The sequence below is a fragment of the Sinohyriopsis cumingii genome, chromosome 11 (genome assembly GCF_028554795.1).
Source record: "Sinohyriopsis cumingii isolate HCF-2022 chromosome 11, ASM2855479v2, whole genome shotgun sequence".
NCBI lineage: Eukaryota > Metazoa > Mollusca > Bivalvia > Unionida > Unionidae > Sinohyriopsis > Sinohyriopsis cumingii.
The window spans coordinates 71374455-71394695 of record NC_142971.1 but is presented as its reverse complement, the minus strand read 5'-3'; the positions used below and the strand labels follow the sequence as shown (position 1 = coordinate 71394695).

Genomic DNA, 20241 nt, shown 5'->3' with positions numbered 1-20241 from the left:
TTATATATCGCCTAGCTTTTACGTCCCTTTATATACCGGTACCCTGTCTAGCTTTTACGTCTCTTTATATACTGTCTAGCTTTTACGTCACTTTATATACCCTGTCTAGCTTTTATCTCCCTTTATATACCCTGTCTAGCTTTTATGTCCCTTTATAAACCCTGTCTAGCTTTTATGTTCCTTTATATACCCTGTCTTGCTTTTATGTCCCTTATATACCCTGTCTAGCTTTTATGTCCCTTTATATACCCTGTCTAGCTTTTATGTCCCTTTATATACCCTGCCAAGCTTTTATGTCCCTTTATAAACCCTGTTTAGCTTTTATCTCCCTTCATATACCCTGTCTAGCTTTTATGTCACCTTATATACCCTGTTTAGCTTTTATATCCCTTTATATACCCTGTCTAGTTTTTATGTCCCTTTATATACCCTGTCTAGCTTTTATGTCCCTTTATATACCCTGTCTAGCTTTTATGTCCCTTTATATACCCTTTGTAGCTTTTATGTCCCTTTATATACCCTTTGTAGCTTTTATGTCCCTTTATATACCCTGTCTAACTTTTATGTCTCTCTATATACCCATTCTAGCTTTTTCTCACTTTATATACAATGCCAAGCTTTTATGTCCCTTTATATACCCTGTCTAGCTTCTACGTCCGTTTCTATACTGTCTAGCTTTTATCTCCCTTTATATACCCTGTCTAGCTTCTATGTCCTTTTATATACCCGGTCTAGCTTTTCATGGCTAAAAGAGACCAATTAAAGCAAGTGCCTTATAATCAGAAACACAAACAACTTTTAGTAACAGCCATTACCCAATATGTCATTGGTTTTGAGAGATGAACTCCCAAGCTAAAACATTGGTTGCTATGGTTTCAAATATCATCAATAGACAGAAAGTTCTTTAAAAATAGCTACTGAAAATCAATGGTGCCAACAATTTCTTTCACAATAATTGGAACGAAGGAATCATATAAGATTTCTAAATTATTCTGGCAAAAAGAAATTCCAGCTGTGAATGAAAGATTATGAAGCCAAAAAAAAATATTTTATGTCACAATAATACCATAGTCCTTCACCTAATCGCTTATAATTACACCACCTAATGGTATACTATCTTGTTGTTGTAGAATTTAATGCCATTTTTCAGCACAAGATAGGTTATACATGGTGGAGGAAGAACTCGGGAAAACCACAGAAACAAACACCGACCCACGAGAAGCTACTGGCAAGCTTTGTCACGTACCCACACTGGATGAATCTGTGACTTGAACCCACGCAGACAGAGCTGAGATGGAAGTGATCTGTAATGGTGAGCACTTTAGACCACTAGGCACTCTGGGCTCCCACTAACTTATGGTGAGACTACCTAATAGAATACTGTCTTATAATGAGACTACTTAATAGTATGTTACCTTATAGTGAGACTACCTAATGGTATCCTACCTTATAGTGAGACTACCACCTAGCTTTTACATCCCTTTATATGCCCTGTCGTGCTTTTATCTCCCTTTATATACCCTGCCAAGCTTTTATGTCCCTTTATAAACCCTGTTTAGCTTTTATCTCCCTTCATATACCCTGTCTAGCTTTTATGTCACCTTATATACCCTGTTTAGCTTTTATATCCCTTTATATACCCTGTCTAGCTTTTATGTCCCTTTATATACCCTGTCTAGCTTTTATATCCCGTATATACCCTGTCTAGCTTTTATGTCCCTTTATATAACCTGCCTAACTGCTATGTCCCTTTATATAACCTGTCTAGCTTTTATGTCCCTTATATACCCTGTCTAGCTTTCATGTCCCTTTATACAACCTGTCTAGCTTTTATGTCCCTTTATATACCCTGTCTAGCTTTTATGTCCCTTTATATACCCTGTCTAGCTTTTATATCCCTTATATACCCTGTCTAGCTTTTATGTCCCTTTATATAACCTGTCTAACTGCTATGTCCCTTTATATAACCTGTCTAGCTTTTATGTCCCTTATATACCCTGTCTAGCTTTTATATCCCTTATATACCCTGTCTAGCTTTTATGTCGCTTTATATAACCTGCCTAACTGCTATGTGCCTTTATATAACCTGTCTAGCTTTTATGTCCCTTTTATACCCTGTTTAGCTTTTATATACCTTTATATACCCTGTCTAGTTTTTATGTCCCTTTATATACTCTGTCTAGCTTTTATGTCCCTTTATATACACTGTCTAGCTTTTATGTCACCTTATATACCCTGTTTAGCTTTTATATCCCTTTATATACCCTGTCTAGTTTTCATGTCCCTTTATATACCCTGTCTAGCTTTTATGTCCCTTTATATACCCTGTCTAGCTTTTATGTCCCTTTATATACCCTGTCTAGCTTTTATATCCCTTATATACCCTGTCTAGCTTTTATGTCCCTTTATATAACCTGCCTAACTGCTATGTCCCTTTATATAACCTGTCTAGCTTTTATGTCCCTTATATACCCTGTCTAGCTTTTATATCCCTTATATACCCGGTCTAGCTTTTATGTCCCTTTATATAACCTGCCTAACTGCTATGTCCCTTTATATAACCTGTCTAGCTTTTATGTCCCTTATATACCCTGTTTAGCTTTTGTATCCCTTTATATACCCTGTCTAGTTTTTATGTCCCTTTATATACTCTCTATAGCTTTTATGTCCCTTTATATACCCTGTCTAGCTTTTATATCCCTTATATACCCTGTCTAGCTTTTATGTCCCTTTATATAACCTGCCTAACTGCTATGTTCCTTTATATAACCTGTCTAGCTTTTATGTCCCTTATATACCCTGTTTAGCTTTTATGTCCCTTTATATAACCTGTCTAACTGCTATGTCCCTTTATATAACCTGTCTAGCTTTTATGTCCCTTATATACCCTGTCTAGCTTTTATGTCCCTTTATATAACCTAACTGCTATGTCCCTTTATATAACCTGTCTAGCTTTTATGTCCCTTTATATACCCTGTCTAGCTTTTATATCCCTTTATATACCCTATGTAGCTTTTATGTTCCTTTATATGCCCTGTCTATCTTTTATGTCACTTTATATACCCTGTCTAGCTTTTATGTCCCTTTATATACCCTGTCTAACTGCTATGTCCCTTTATATACCCTGTTTAGCTTTTATGTCCCTTTATATACCCTGTCTAGCTTTCATCTCCCTTTATATACCTTGTCTAGCTTTTATGTCCCTTTATATACCCTGTCTAGCTTTTATCTCCCTTTATATACTCTGTCTAGCTTTTGTGTCCCTTTATATACCCTGTCGAGCTTTAATGTCCCTTTATATACCATGTCTAGCTTTTCATGGCTAAAAGAGACCAATTAAGGCAAGCGCCTTATTATCAGAAACACAAACAACTTTTAGTAACAGCCATTACCCAATATGGCATTGGTTTTGAGGGTCAATGAAACTGGAGTAAAGTGCCTTGCCATTACAGATCCAGGGTGACTATGGTTTCAAATATCATCAATAGGCAGGAAGTTCTTTAAAAATAACTACTGAAAATCAATAATGCCAACAATCTCTTTCACAATAACTAGAACAAAGGAATCATATAAGATTTCTAATTTGTTCTGGCAAATAGTAATTCAAGTTGTAAATGAAAGCTTATGAAGCTAAAACCTTGTCTTTACATATCCAGGGTGACCTGGTGGTACGATTCAAAAACCTGAACCCAATCCCTTTCAGAGTCATGTCTGGTATTGCTAACCAGTGAACCACTGCAACAAAGCCCCTTGGAATGATTAGCCACAAGAGGCCCAAGTAGCCTGAGATCACTCATCTGGTTGACATCTGCTTTCTACAGACTACTTTATTTCTATCAACTAAAAGTCAGCTAAGCTATAAGCTTTATTCTCAAATTTGGTCAATTGGTTTCTGAGAAGTCTTGTAATGGTTATTCTAGTTTTGGTAACAGTGACATTATGGACTGGTATAATTTAATTAAACTGGAAGCACCTGTTCTGGATGTTTCCATCAAATTTAGTCAAATTATGTCGGGTGGTAATCCATATGGCTGGGGTTTATTGTTGACATCACATGATTATTGGGTGTTGAATGTCATGGACATGTAGCTTGCAGGAATTGTGTTGTCTAGTGTGACAATGTAAGACCGCGGCTGATATTTATGCTTTGGGCATCTAGGTCTTAATGCCCAAATAACATCAGGGTGTAGTGTGTTCTGATATCAATTACATCAGAATGATAAGTCTAATTTTCAGAAATATCTCACATACTTGGATGTCCATATCAGCGCTTTTCTACAAATTAAAGTTATAGTGTTTAAGTCAGATTTTACTTATTGTGATGTCTTTTTGATAATAAATTCAAATTCCCACACAAGCAAATGGACCTGTTTTCAACTTCTGCTGGCCTACATTTCAGTTGGCAGAAATGAGATGGAAACTGGGAATATCAAAATCAGTTCAAAGGATCAAAAAAATCTTGAATGAAACAAAGCTTTCAAAACATGTTCTTCAATATTAATATATTTTTATTAGCTTTGTTAAAGAATTATACTTCAATTTGACCCGATTTCGGTATTCCCGGATTCCATTGCTTTCCTGCCAACTGAAATGCTGGTCAACAAAGCTTGAAAATAGGCCCATTGCTTATGTAGGAATGTCTGCAGACAGACATAATGGACAAAACACTCACAATTCCATTTTCCTCTTGATTTCATGCATGCATGACTCGATGTAACATCTCTAAAGTTTGATAGACACAGTGTTTCCCTCTACCCTCATTTGTGCTTCAGAGATCCCCAGATATTTTTATTTCACCGAAAGTTTTGATATTAAAGTTTGTTTCTTCTCAGTCTGGCCCCCATTTCTGACACCAAGGGGAATTTTGACCCCCAGTCTTGCACCCCTAGAAGATACACTGTTAGACCCACTGGTAAGCAGCTGCTTTATGTAAGTGGCGGTGAATTCCAGCTGAAGCAACTGGCTTAGACCTCATCCTCCAACACAAATATTCCAATATAAAGTATGGGTGAGAAGGGTCAAAGTAAACTCGGATTAGTCCAGTGTGACAAGTCGTATAAAGGATTTATATGACAGCTTTTTGACAAATATGAAAGCTATTGATGCCAGAATGCTTTATATCAAATTTCTATTAGCAGCGATTGTTACTTTTCTGATAAAATCGTCTTTGTGACTTTTGCATCATTCCTCGAAAATTGGGAGTACAAAGGTTGACTGTTTCCATTCCTGAAAATGAACATACACTTATCTTTACTTAACCATTTCAAACTCCATGATATCTAACCAATGTCTTCATACCACCCTGTGTTCATCTGGCATATGTCATTTTGTCTAAATCGAATTATTTACCTAATGTGCTAATTTCTCTTTTTGATATTACTAAATTCCCTTGTCATGCGGTCTGCTTCTGTACAATCCAATGGTGCATGACCTAATATATGCTTCGAACTCTTTCTCTTAAAAAAAGTCAGTAAACACAGTATCTGCAGCTAAAGGGAAAAAATATAATATACGAGATAAATTCCAATGATTACAGTATAAAAAATGTTGACTTTGAATTTATTACAGCAGTTTTGTGCAACTTCGGCAAACTTGCTGTTGTCAGTGCAGATTGTGCTTGTTGGAATTTCTAAACAACTTCGTAGAAACTGGTTTTAATGGAGGTATATAAGATATCCGGATTGCTTGACGGGATTCGACTCAGTAGTTTCACAATTAAATTGTACTTTTTTAGATACTCTTTTATTGTTACACTTCACATCACAATTTATTTATTTATTTATTTATTTATTTATTTATTTAAAATTGTTTCTTTTGTTAATTGTCTTTATACTTTCTGTGACATTTTTGGCAATATTTTATAAAATACATTTTTATAGAATAAATTTAATGCAAAATACTTATTTCTAATATCTTTTTATTCTTCAGAAATTGTTCTGTCCAACGAACCATGGTTTAAAGCAACGTCGACCTTTTTTTAATGCAGGAAAACAGAAGTTATATATTGAGCTATGTTATTAATGCCATCGAAAGAGAGTAGCAGCAAATAAACCCTAATGTAAGAATTTGTTGATGTAAAAATAAAAAAATAAAAAACAGTGTAAAAGTGGTTAGCAATATGGAATCGGGACCAGAAGGATGGTGTTTTCATCCATTCCTGGTCTGTAACTGACAAGGCACTTTAATGCAAAATAACTCTGCAAGATGCAGCCTATCAAATAACTTTTCAGCCTATTTAGAAAACAAATGCCTCTCTTCTGAAATTAGAATAAGACCACACTTTTGTGGTTCTCAATGTGTTTAATAAATCACAAGATTACCTATTACATTTCAAAGGAAAATTGCAGATTTATTTAGGATTTGTCTTCGATGCAGATTTTCAGGTGACTGTTCCCTAAGCCAGTACACGAAGTGTGTGGTATATTTATAGTACGTTTACAACATTTAAGAATCCCAGGCGAGAATGACAAAAGTCTGTATACACAGGAATCCCCAACAGGCATGATACAGGTCCGCATACATGGGAATCACCAGCAAGTATGATACAAGTATGTATGCATAATTAGCATGCATGATACAAGTTTGTATGCATAGGAATAACCAGCAAGAATGACACAAGTCTGTCTATACAGGAATCTCCAGCAAATATTATACATATCACGTAAAGCTGGTAATCGCGAAATATTTGTACGTTTCTCTGAACGTACCGCAATATGTATCGTGGTATAACGTAATTATACTAGAGACCAAAGTGAATAAAGTGGGATATTTAAACTTACACTACAGCTGATACTATGAAAGATTTCATGATGATACGACAGAGCCTATTGATAAAGACTGGAAGTGGTGAAACTTAAGCCGACATTTTTTATTATAGGCAAGGAAACTGTGTAGGATGCCTGTCAAGATGGATTCTAGAAATGGCTAGTAAATATAAAACACTTATCCCCAAAACGAGAAAACATTTAGTGCACATGAGAAAAACTACGTAAAGTTCGGATCGAAAACACGCGCGCACCTGAAAATCGTAGGATGATTCGCAGTCCTACCTAGGAACACCTATGCTAACAAACTGATATTTGCTAATGAATAACTACAATCATAACACTTTTTAATTTTGTTTTCTAAAATCCAGATTTTGCCTTCTTCCAAGTGATAAAAGAACATTTAAATATTTCACATATCCTTAAAAAAAATACCCATACAATGTCCCCTAATCAGACAAGTTCACAATGTCGTGACAAAATAAGTATTCGACAGTTAGCCGATAGTCGTCATCAATTAACAGCAATACGTATAAAGCGATATAAACCCGGATTATGAAAACCAGATTTTATGTAAAAATTGAATGCCACAATCAGCGACCTAGTATAAAAAATCATAAAAAATCAAATACGCAAGTGAGGTCAAAAAGGTCCATATTTTTAGATGCCTATATTAAGACAAAGCATAAGAATATTATCCACTTGACCAAAGAAGTCAATGGCAGTTCACAGCTGGAAAAGTTTATGCACCCCAAACCCCTATTTTATACGTGAATTTTTCACATCCAAAGGCCATTTTTGACAGCATGTGCTGCTCACGGTGCAAACGCAAGCCCTTTCCCTGGATGAAAATTTTGAAAAACACTGTCTACTAAATAGCTTGATGCAATTCAGAATATTTGTCATCCAAGCCATTTTTGAGATACTCTACTTGCCTTAAACCCACGTGTCTACTGCTATGGGAGGCTATCTCTTCTTCCCAGCCGACTATTGGTATTTCACTATCAACATACTGCAGAGCAACTATCGAAGGTGTACATGCCTGACATCAATTTCAAGAACAACACAAGCCCGAAACATCTAGTTAACATATTGAGACATTATCTAGTACAATAGTACAAAGGGTAACTTTTGTGCACAAAACTAAAACTGGTATTACGCTTTTAAAAAAGTTACTACTTTGCTGCAAAAAGCACTGCATTATTTACATTGTGAATTATGACTGACTGGGTTTCTTGAAAGATTTCAAATTGTTTGCAACCTACAATGCTTTTGGTCTTTGTTTATCACCATAGCATCAATACAAAATCAAAATTCCTTAACAATGTTTTATGAATGTCAAGAAGAGATCTGGAAGTTATAAATTTTTGGAGGGAATAACAGAAATGCTATGTTAGTTGTCAGTGACAGAAGTGAAAAGTTTCTATAAACTCTTTTAGCAAACTTAAAGAAATCACACATTTAAGTAAATTATTTGCTTTAGAAGTACTGTTAGATTGACATAAAAGAAGCAGTTTCTAACTTTTCATTATTATTCTGGAGATGCTAGTAGCAGCATCAGTGTTGTGTCAGTGTGTGTTGTGGGGGTGGGGGTGGGGGTAATCACAACACCAGTCTAGCTAGTCTGGAGAAGTCAAAGTTTAATCAGTCAACATTAGACAATGCTGTAATATTGATATACTGATGTGTGGGACCCTAAAACTTACAAAGTGACATATCAAATAAATTAATTGATACATAGCCAATTAAATTGACCATACATATACAAATTACTCAATACAATTTAACAGAGAAATTTGTTCTCAGACACCAATTGACTTACAACTGACTTTAATGTTTTCTGCAGTTTACAAAATCATAGTAAATAATAAGGTAAGGTATAGAACAAATATTTACAGTGGAAAATTCAGTTCAAGGTAAAAAGCATTTCACCGGCTTGTCTTTTGATAAGCACGTATCATAAAACAACTCCTGAAGAAGCTAAATCTGTTCATCCAAGTCACTATCTTGTGTACTTAGATCAGAATGAGTATCTGGATGAGACCGAAGCTATTGTTTCTTTCAGCATGACTAAACGATTAATCCTAATCTCTTACCATGGAAAATGAGACCTGCAAAAAGAAAAGAAACAAGTAATATTGATGTACTTTTGAAATTCAGTGAAAACATAAGACTTTCACTGTATGTGTATTGTCAAATGTATGAAACTGCCACTTAATTTTAAGTATTTCCCCCTTTGTTAACTGAACCTAGAAATTTCAAGATATATACATAACACTGAAACATTTCCTGTTATCACCCAAGTGTGCGATATGAATCTCTTATGTCAACTTCAGAGTGGGGTCATGAAGGTAGAAACTATATTGGAGTGCTAAAACTTTCAATCATCTCCCTATAATATAGAAAACAATATGCTATATGCATCCCTATGTATAATACCGTTCCACTGGTGACATTCAATATTCACAACAGTATATTTATGTATGATTCCTCTGAAGTCTATCTGCTCCTGTGGAGTTAAAATTATTTTTAAGAATACATGTTGATATGCTATGCAATTGTTTATGTGTGTCTGTATTGAAATGTGAATATTATTCATAAAAAAAACAGGGGTGCAAACCTTGACAGCTACAGAAAGTGCAAGACAATACATTATGGTTACCATTTGTTTCCCATATTTAGTAAGTTAAGACCAAAATATGCTACTTTGTCATGATGTAAAACACAGTTACCTCCCTCTCCAAAGAGCAGTACATAAAACACTAAGTGATATATGGAAAAAGGAAGGAAATATAATGAAGCAAATGCATAAAAATTATTTAAATATACACAAAGAAACAGAAAAGTATAATAGATGTGGCTGACTGCACCATAACAAATTATCAATTTTCCCTAAGGAGGCAGGGGCCAGCTTTTATGTAACAATTTTAATGCCACAATCAGCGACCTAGTATAAAAAATATTAAAAAATCCAATACACAAGTGAGGTCAAAAAGGTATACATTTTTAGATACCTATATTAAAACAAAGAATACGAATATTATCTCCTTAACCAAAAAGTCAATGGCAGTTCATAGCAGAAGAAGTTTATGCACCCCAACCCCAATTTTACACATGCATTTTTCACATCCAAGAGCCATTTTTGACATCATGTGGTACAACCACATCTAAAACGTCAACACCCAATACAAATGTGGAAGATAATATCTTGTCAATTTATTCAAATCGCTCACAAATGGGCACATACATTCCAAACGAAGAATGCTATTGTCATCAGCGATGTATACATATGGGTTGTGCATAAACTACCTATGGTCTGAATGCAGATATCAATCGCAGGGGCCATTTCCTTGGTGGTTAGTTTCACGTAGTTTCTGATGACTAGCTCAAACAGTGTTAACCACATATGTGGCAAAGTTGTTGCGGCAGATTTGTCTTTAATCCATGTGACAATTTCTTTGGCGGTAAGCTCCACGTATATTTCTATGACTAACTCAGAAGGTGTTATCGACAGATATGGTAAAGTTACCGTTTTAATCTTCCTTCTGGCATTGTCACCAACTGCGGGAAATGGATACACTTCATGGACAGTGCCCATCTCGGAGCCACCAGCATTGGTTGGCATAATCGAAAACCATTCTGGTAACTTTTTTATCTTGTGCGCTTTCACAGATGATTCCAAAACTCAACTCAGATCCGTTTTATGAAAAATGATTTTTTTTTTTACCGCTCAGGTGACCTAGTGGTTAAAGCGTCCGTCACGGAAGCGGGAGGTCGTGGGTTCAATACCTGGCAGAGTCATACTAAAGACTTATAAAAATGATAATCACACACACACACACACACACACACACACACACACAAATGATTTATTCATATAGATAAGCCATTCGTACAACATGCAGTATTTGTTTCTAAATGGAACGGCACGACTTCTGTTGGAAAGCAGTTTTATGTAAAATCCTAATATAGCAACATGAGCCATTATATCAAAATAACATTTGTTGGTCCGTTAAATAATAATAGTTTGAAGGCAATTATACACCACAACAATTTGTTGACTGTATGGTTGATCCCATGACCAACCGAACTCTTTGTTAGTAAAATGCAGTGGGCACTCTCATTTTCACATCATCTGGCTGGCACTGGAGTCAGTAGTTCTTGTTAGCAAAAGGCACGGCCAAGTGGTAATCATCCTTTTTGTTAAATACTATGTTCATAACCTCCTTTTCACATACTACTCCGGAACACAGAGGGACAATTAAGTGTTCATTTCCTCGTAATACTTCCAAAAAGTGTTACACAGTAGAAAATATGCTTGCCCGGCGTTAGTATTTCGTTACTTAGACCAAATACAGTTTACATCCCTGAATAGTTTGTTTCTTAGAATGAGCAAATACATTTATTTATCTAAGTTAGAAAGTTAAAAAAAATATTGTTAGAGGGAACTTACATTACTGTGAAATAAATTCCAAAAATTCTAAACGTTCTGTCACAAATCCAAATATGATTGAATGAATTCACAATAATCCCCAAATTGTCATTTTGTCCAAGATGTCAATGAGCACCTTATAATTCCAATGAATAACTCAAATTAAAAAAGTAGTCCCAAATTATATCTGAACATAAGAGTAAATAAATCCAGAGTCTAACCTTAAAGGAATCAATACATTTGTTCACAACAACTTTATATAAAAAAAACTAAGACACAACAAAATGAATAGGATCTATATAGATACGAGATACATTTACGTAATTTTCAAACAATGTTGTTTTTACACGTCAGTCATTGTGATTGACAGGCTCATCAGTTCTCTATATAAAGGGACACTACCCAATCGTATGAGAATTTTTCAACATCATATTATCGGTGGAGTTATCTACTTTCACTTTTACCCGGTATGTTAGACGTCGTGTTCACTACTTAAGCAAGAAATAATTCATTTGTGTGGAGACGACGTTTGAGATTATAAGAAAAATCATATTTTAGCTGACACTTATATTCGTGGATGGATTTCCGGTCCTATTCTTTTCACAAATACGTTTCTGTCTTTCTTTATAGCAATTACGATATTCACGAAATATATGCCCTACCAAAAACTAAAGAATTATTCCATCCCGATTAAAACATTCCGAAATCGTGCGAACAACAATATCTTTTAACCGTAAGATTTGAAGAGGATTGAGGATGGAGGCACGGAACGGTTTCTTAAGCTTGTCCTCCTAGAAATAACTGATGTTGCTTCAATGATATAAAGTTGACTGAATAAGGATGTTATCTCAGTCGAACAAAGTTGACGTAGTACGGATGTTATCTCAGTGTAATAGAGTGGATTGAATACATATGTTATCTCAGTTGAACAAATAAGGATGTTGTTTCAGAGTAATAAAGTTCACTGAATACGGACGTTGTTCCAGTGTAGTATAGTTGACTGAATACAGATTTTATTCCTTCTAATTTCATCCGACTCAAGAGTTAAGTTCCTAGACATTTCGCGATAGTGTGCCTCTTTCTTTTGATTCAATAACGTACAATTTAATATACTATGCTTATTCACTAACAGCAAGATTCATCTTCATGATATATCTAAAGATTTGTTTTGATTAAAAGTACTCATTTATAGTTGTACAGTTTGCCTTTTAACCTCAAAATAAGTTTGATATTTTAAATTGGGAACTGGTCAGCTTTTTGTGCAAGAAAAAAATGTATGAAAAGAAATACGTAATTTTTCTTCTAAGCAGCGGATTAAAAACAGTTATCTTTTAGTCTATTGGTATTCAGATGTACCGCACGACATGAATATTATATAATAAGTTACCCGAATCAAGGATCATATTGCTAAAAATAACTTCCTCTGTGAAGATACAAAAGGTAACTAGATACAAGTGATTAGATACATTCTTCATGAAAACGTCAGGACTGAACTTTCGTGTGCCATTTCGTAAAAACAATTCTCTTGTAAATGAATAGAACTCTGTGTATTGGAGAAGACCAACGATCCTACCATTAATTGGCACTTTGTTCAAGGTACGGCATGAATAGTTATTTTTGTTAATACAGTAACTTTACTCAGAGTTCACTGAAATAAAGTCTGTTTTTTTTTTATTCGATCAAATGACAGAAAGACCAAGGCACAACCGACGTAGATTTTAAACCGGTGTGCTATCAACGGGTTGACAGATGGAAGGGTGCGACAAATTCTAAAAAACATCAGTTAAGAAAAGTAACAAAGACGGATATATAAAAAATTACTTTCACACCGAAAATAATGATAGGTTAGTCATATATTTGTAAAGAATAGGCTAAATGCAGACAAAGCGATGAAAGTACACGATTGACAAGAGTAACATAAGCAGTTAAAAGATATTATTATATACTCATGTTTGTCTCCCATAACTTTACATTGTCAGAATTATGTACAATTTTACGATACTGAACACCTTCATATTGCACTTACGTGCACGATACGTGTGCTTAAAGATAGTATGGTATATTAGGAACTAATTTGTGTGTGTGATTCGGATTTTTAACGTAACTTTAACAATGTTTCAGGCATATTGCTACGAGGTCTGCAGTGTGCAGTTTATAGTGATGTATAACACTGGGGCATCATACCGCAGATATGTAGCATGATGTTCCACCCAGTCACATTATCTTGACACCACGCCGACCAGTCATAACATTCTTAATGCGCTCTTAATGCTGAGCGCCTACTGAGGTAGCAGTTAGTACCATTTTTATAAGTCTTTGATATGACTCGGCCAGGATTCGAACCCGCGACATTCCACATCCGAGGCGGACGCTCCAACCACTATGCCACCGGAGTGGTCAGGAACTACTTTGTAAACAAACCACGTACACACGTGTAGTAGACGCTTTAAGGTCTCACTGGATAGTTTCGTATTTTGACACCTCCCTAATTTTTAAGGTAGAAGGCATGAACCTAATTATCACAAGCCTAGCATTTACAAATTCACACAAAAAGCTAAATATGTAATGTGGTTGAGATTTACTTTGAGTTAGGCTTGGAAATGGGTTGGCTTGTTGGTGACTGCCTGTCACAGTTAGACGAGCATTGGAGATCAAATGCGTAACGTGGGCTGCAAATGAGCATCCGACTTGGCTTACGTATTTACATGTGTCTGCTACAGAGGTAAATCTCTATAAATCTAGATGGTTGAGGGGTGATGAAAAGTATGCTAATTTGTTATAGTACTTGTGAACTTGATTCTTGCAAAAGGAACAGATTTTTTTAGCTGCCTTGTCACAGGAAAATATTCAAAATAGCTCTTTCCTGTCAAAAATGAATGTAAAAAAAGAAGGGCTGGTTGCAGTGTTGGTTCAGTATAAAAGCCACCAGTTGCATTAGGAATTAACCTGGTTGCTGCAGTCAAAATTTCACATGTATGCTTTCTACAAAAATCATTAGTTTGTTTTTATTTGTATCTTCAGCGTAAAACTATTCTCATTTTTCTGCAATAGGTCATTGTCGAATGGGAATTCACCAGATAAACTGTCCAGTGAGACCTTAGGTCTGGTTGTTTATATTTCTGATTGAACTAAAGTAGTTGTTTCGTCCATTTGAAAGTAGAGATGATTAACGATGTGGACGAGTTCACCGAGTAGAAAAGAAGCTGTCAAAGAAGCAAACGAATGAACATGATATTCTGAATTTAAACAACAAACGTGCGATATGCAGTAATTGAAAATACCGTTCCGGTCATTAAAACAGTTATTTAGGAGAATATTCATATATTTTCTTAAACGACGTACCATTTTACACGTCTGTCATTAAAGTCTAAAAGAATATAGCATAGAAAAGTAACGAGGCCTTGGTCTATCGCATCCATCAGAAACGCAACAGTTTACAAGTCTGTGAAAATACCAGATTCGAGAAATAATGCAGCCAAAGGTTCTGGTAGGAAACTAAGAGCATCAGACACAATAATTCTAGACGATATACTTACATTTATGCATCTTGAATTTTCTGAAAATGTACCTTTTTAAAAAGTTCTTCAAATCTGACCGACGTGTCTTGCAAAACTTGAAACACATCGAAACTATTTCGAGCAACCTACCACACTGTGACTCTAAATCTCAATTTTAAATAGACCAATACGACAACAATTCTTTCTGAGTATGATTTAGAGCAAGCGACTAAGTCAAAATGTCGCTGTGGGGAGGTATGTGCAAAGGAATACTGTTTTTGTGAATTGATGAATCTACGGTTGTGAATTTATTTTGGAATAAAGGAAAAATTCAATAAAAAAATTTTGGTAATGTCTTTAACTATTAACACTTAGGTAGGTACAAATATATATATATATATATATATATATATATATATATATATATATATATATATATATATACAAGGTATTGCACCTGTATAGGAAAATACGAAGTTTTGTTTCTGAAAAATAGTTAATTCCGCAACGTCGTACAGTATTTTTCCAAGCAACGAGTTCATATTTTCCCATAAAAACGCAATAACCTATAAATACAGAACTCAACATTTAAAAAAAATTGACAACAAATAAATTATAAAATAAAAATACATATGAAAATAAAACGGACAAAATTATTAAGGAAATATGTAGAGATCTTTCGGCACATTTCCGTATAAAGTTTGACACACCCAACAGAGCCAATAAAGCACGCTTCCGAGGAAAAGAAATTTGTACCCATGACTGGAATGGAAAATTGAATATTTTCAATTAAATTTTAAAGAAGGCAAAGTTGTTTATGACGGGTCCACAGTCTCACATATGTAATTTCGCATTTAGCCTAATTTTCCCTATTAAAAAAAAAAAAAAACACTTTGGTACCCACCGGAGGACACGTATATATTTTCAACCTGGGACTATCTCGACCAGACTGATATGTTTTTATTTAAAACTATTTATATTAGTTTCAGATACAAAATTATTTATGGCAAAAACTTTCGTGTACCAGTCGAGTTTTAAACATGCTCACACACGACCAGGAAGAAACAACAATACGATAGGTTAAGGCTTTTATGAGAAGCAGTTATACCTCAATATTAGACAGGATCAAAAATGGCGACAGGTATAACACATACTGAAGAAGAGCCAACTTGCCCGATTTGCTTAGGGTTATTCAACGTACCAAGACAGCTACCGTGTGCCCACACATTTTGTCAGAGTTGTCTACAGTCATACATAACAAGCAAGACTACAGAACATGAGAAAAAGAGATGCATCGAATGTCCGGTATGTAAAAAAACAACTGGCAATTTTAAACAGATTAAACCAACTAGTGAATGGGCGTCTCTTTTTCCAGTCGACACTGTGATACAATCAATGTTAACCACGAAATCGAAAGTAGATCGTGTATGTGATGCTTGTAACTCTGAAGGGGCCTCTGTCACAGCTACGGGGTTCTGTGCAGTATGCGAGGAAGCAATGTGCGATGACTGTCTAAAGTTCCACAGGAAGCAGAAAATCCTAAAAGCTCACACTATTCTAACAATTGAGGAGTTATTGAACAACCCACAAAATGTGATCAAATTTGCTGAAGGTTTTTCATGTTTTGAACATGACAGTGAAGATCTAAATTTCTACTGCAATAATCACAAGTTTGCCTGTTGTGGTATTTGCTTTTTTAAAAGCCATAAAGATTGTTCTGATGTGCGAAATTTGAAAGAACTCCCTGCTCTGCTACGTGAATCTAAATCAAGTGAAATCATTGACGAGTTGAATAAACTGGAAACTCACTTGAAAACGTTTATTGATGTAAAAGAGTCTAATTTGAATGATCTTGAGTCCCAAGTTAATGGACTGACTGATCAAATCAGAGAAATGAGAAAGAAAATCACTACAGCTTTAGATGAATTAGAGATGAAAGTGAAGATTGAGGGATGGAGAATTCACAAAGAAGTTGTTATTAGAACACAAGAAGAGAACCATAAATGTTTGTCACTGATTCATGCCATAAGAAATTCTAAAGTTCTCTGTGAAACAGTCAACAAATATGGAATTGATATACAAAAATTTCTAACTGCAGAAAAAATAAAGTCACAACTACCTTTGTATTACTCTCAGGTCAGAGAAAAATACGAGATGACACATACACTGACAATGCAGGTGAAATTCACTCCAATGGTAGAATCTATTTTATCGCTCTCATCATCTGATATTGGAAAACTTGTGACCATGACTGGCTCAACTCTTCCTATACCTGGTTTAAGAAAACCAACAAAGGAATGTCAGGTTGAGAAAATTGAAACATTTAATGTTAATATTAGTGGAGGTACACCAAATAATCCATGTTATGCTGGTGTTACTATTCTCCCGAAAGACAGGGTGTTGCTTATTGATAAGAACAATAGTCAGTGCATTCTTCTTAACAATTCACATCAAGTAGTTACACAATACAAACCCACAAGAAAGCTTTTTGATATATGTTGGTGGGTGATGAGGAAGTGGCTTTATCTGTGTGTAATCAGAATGGGATTCAGATTCTATCAGTCAGGGATGATGTCATCAGTCCAGTCAGAACAATAACGACTAAACATAAGTGCTTTGGAATTGCAGACTAATTCAGGGAGAGATGGTAGTAGTTGGGGACTGTGGTAATAACAAGTATTGCTGGAGTCTGATCAGAGATGGGAGAGAGGTCATTTATTCTGATCAGTATGACTCACCATCTGGATTCTGCAGCTACATAGCTCTTAATAACTCTAAAACTCGAGTCTATGTTACTGTGCCTACTAATAATTCCCTTCACTGTTTAAACATGGAAGGCAAGAAGCAGTATACCTACAGTCCTGACAACCTCAAATTGCCTTTTGGAGTATCTGTGGACAGGGATGACAACATCTATGTTGTTGGATATAGTTCTCATAACATTCATCAGTTATCACCAGAAGGGTGTGTCCTACAGGTCATAACTTCAAACGTGCCACGGAATCCATGGGTAATCAGTTTTGACAACAGTAGAGATACTTTTATCATTACAAACAATTCTGAAAACCAAATGCTACACATTTACCAACCGAAATAACAATAAATTACTATCATCATGCCTCATGTGGCAAATCTCTTGTGCTGGAATAATAAGTAAAAGTTCCTTTAAAGGTACAAATAATTTACTATAATTAAAATAAGTCTGAAATAAAATTTGAAAACCAGAAATCTAATCATCATACACCACATGATAAATATCTTTTGCAGAAATAGATAGTAGATGTTTCTTTAAAGGTTTAAATAATTAAATCTCAAGCTGTGTTATAATGTGAGATGATTTATATCATTCATATAATACAATAATATTTTGGGTAGTTTTATGCATGAGCCTGGATGATGAGGAAGTGTCTGTATCTGTGTATAATCAGAATAAAATTCAGATTCTGTCAGTCAGAGATGATGTCATCAGTCCAGTCAGAACAATAACAACTCAACACAAGTGCTATGGAATTACAGCAACTAGCTAGGGTTAGATGGTTGTGGTTGGACTGTGGTAATAACAAGTATTGCTAGAGTCTGACCAGGGATGGGAGAGAGGTCAATTATTTTGATCAGTATGTCTCACCATCTGGATACTACATATACATAGCTCTGAATAACTCTAAATCATGTGTCTATGTTAATGTGCCTGATACAGATTCCCTTCAGTGTTTCAATATGGAAGGCAAGAAGCAGTATACCTACAGTCCTGACAACCTCATATATCCCATGGGAGTAGCAGTCGAAATCTAATCATCATACATCAAATGATGAATGTATTTTGCAGAAATAGATAATAGCCGTTTCTTTAAAGGTGCAAATAATTAAATCTCCAGCTGTGTTATATTGTGTAATGATTTTTGTCACTTATATAATGCAATAATAATTTGGGTAGTTTTATGCACGAGCCTCATGTTTTTTTTGTTAATGATAAGAGGATAACAACTGTCGGTATTCATGGACACTGTGAAACTTCTCCCCCTTTCGTATATATCATTTTCCTTACCAGCAATATTATATAAAGGAATGAGAAGGAAGGTAGTTTTCTGATGATACCCAAAAAAACTAATGAAACAAATAAAAGGTCCATATTATTTAGAAGATAACAAACTGTGATGTAGCACATATAGTGACCAAATAGATTGGTGGAAAAACAAATATAAAAATGAATTGCACAGAAAGTGGATTGTAATACAGAGAATACACAGTCACAATGAGTTTTCATAATTCAAGTGTTATTTGATTTTCAGAATTTGATCTCTACCTAAGCTATAGGTACAATTTACAAGCCTTTCTGGCAATTAACAATGAATTTTCAAATAAACGTTTGTTTTTGTCTTATCTTATTTGGGTGACATTTATTATTAGATTAATAATGCTCAATTAATTCAACCTGAAAATTTTTTAATTTCAATCATACATATTTCTATTAATTATTTACATATCATCACTTTTTAAATATTAAATATTACTTGATGAACATGCATATTCAGTAGGCGTCATTTGTTGGATCTATGTGTCTGAAGCCTGTACACCAGTAGCACTCCTCCATTTCTTCTCGACCTATTACTGCTGGAATTTCTTCCCTTCTAATGGTACTGCTGTACTGGTAGGATTACTACTCCTACTATTTCTTCCCTTCTAATGGTACAACTAGGATTAACATTCCTACTAGTCTTCCTTTCTACTGGTACTACTAGGATTACCACACCTTCTATTACTGCTCTTTCTTCCCTTCTAATGGTACAACAAGGATTACTACTCGTACTATTTATACTATGTTTCCCTTCTAATGGTATTACTAGGACTAACACTCCTACTATTACTGCTAATTCTTCCCTTCTAATGGTACAACTAGGATTACCACTCCTACTACATGTATTATTACTCTTTCTTACCTGCTAATGGTACAACAAGGATTACCACTCCTGCCATTACTACTATTACTTCCCTTATCATCGTACTACCAGGATTACCACTCATGCCATTACTACTATTTCTTCCCATCTCATGGTACTAATAGGATAACCACTGCTACCATTACTACCATTTCTTCCTTTCTTATGGCACTACTAGGATTACTAATCCTACTATTTCTTCCCTTCTTATGATACTACTAGGATTACCACTCCTACAACTAATATCTGAACTTTGCAGAATATAATAAAAGCAAAACAATTCAAATTTAAAAAGATGTTTAAAACGTTTTTGTACCTTATACTTAATAAAGTTATCAAAATCTTTTCATATTGCTTTAATTCTCTTTTTAACTATATTTATAATGATTCATCTCTGAAATGCTCTTCCTTTGACAAATTTTATATTTTGATTGCTACAACAGTACGTGTACAAAAATATAGACTTTTCAAGAACCCTCTCTACATGTCCTCAAAAAAACAGGATGACCATATGCATCAGGCCTGTATCTTTCTTTAGGCCTGTCTAAATCTTTCATTAGTCCATTATTGTTCTGAGATCTACTTCAAAATGCTGGATGGGCCAATGTCTG

The 20241-nt window shown here is 34.9% G+C and overlaps 2 protein-coding genes across 9 annotated transcripts in view; one reads left to right on the top strand and one right to left on the bottom strand.

Moving 5' to 3' along the window:
* The window catches only part of LOC149788695 (uncharacterized), a 39357-nt gene extending 33931 nt beyond the window's left edge, over positions 1-5426 (bottom strand). For 6 of the 8 annotated variants that reach the window (XM_089974776.1, XM_089974777.1, XM_089974775.1 and 3 more), the window contains exon 1: positions 5350-5426. The gene's annotated coding sequence lies outside the window, so the exon portion shown is untranslated. Of the gene's footprint in view, positions 1-5259 lie in introns of all 8 variants that reach the window. The other 2 variants (XM_089974782.1, XM_089974783.1) reach the window with 2 other exon arrangements.
* Positions 5427-15824: 10398 nt separating this feature from the next.
* LOC149788694 (protein meiotic P26-like) lies at positions 15825-17291 on the top strand. The gene has a single exon (XM_089973541.1). The coding sequence runs from the start codon at positions 15825-15827 to the stop codon at positions 17289-17291; it is 1467 nt and encodes a 488-aa protein (XP_089829667.1).
* Positions 17292-20241: the final 2950 nt, after the last annotated feature.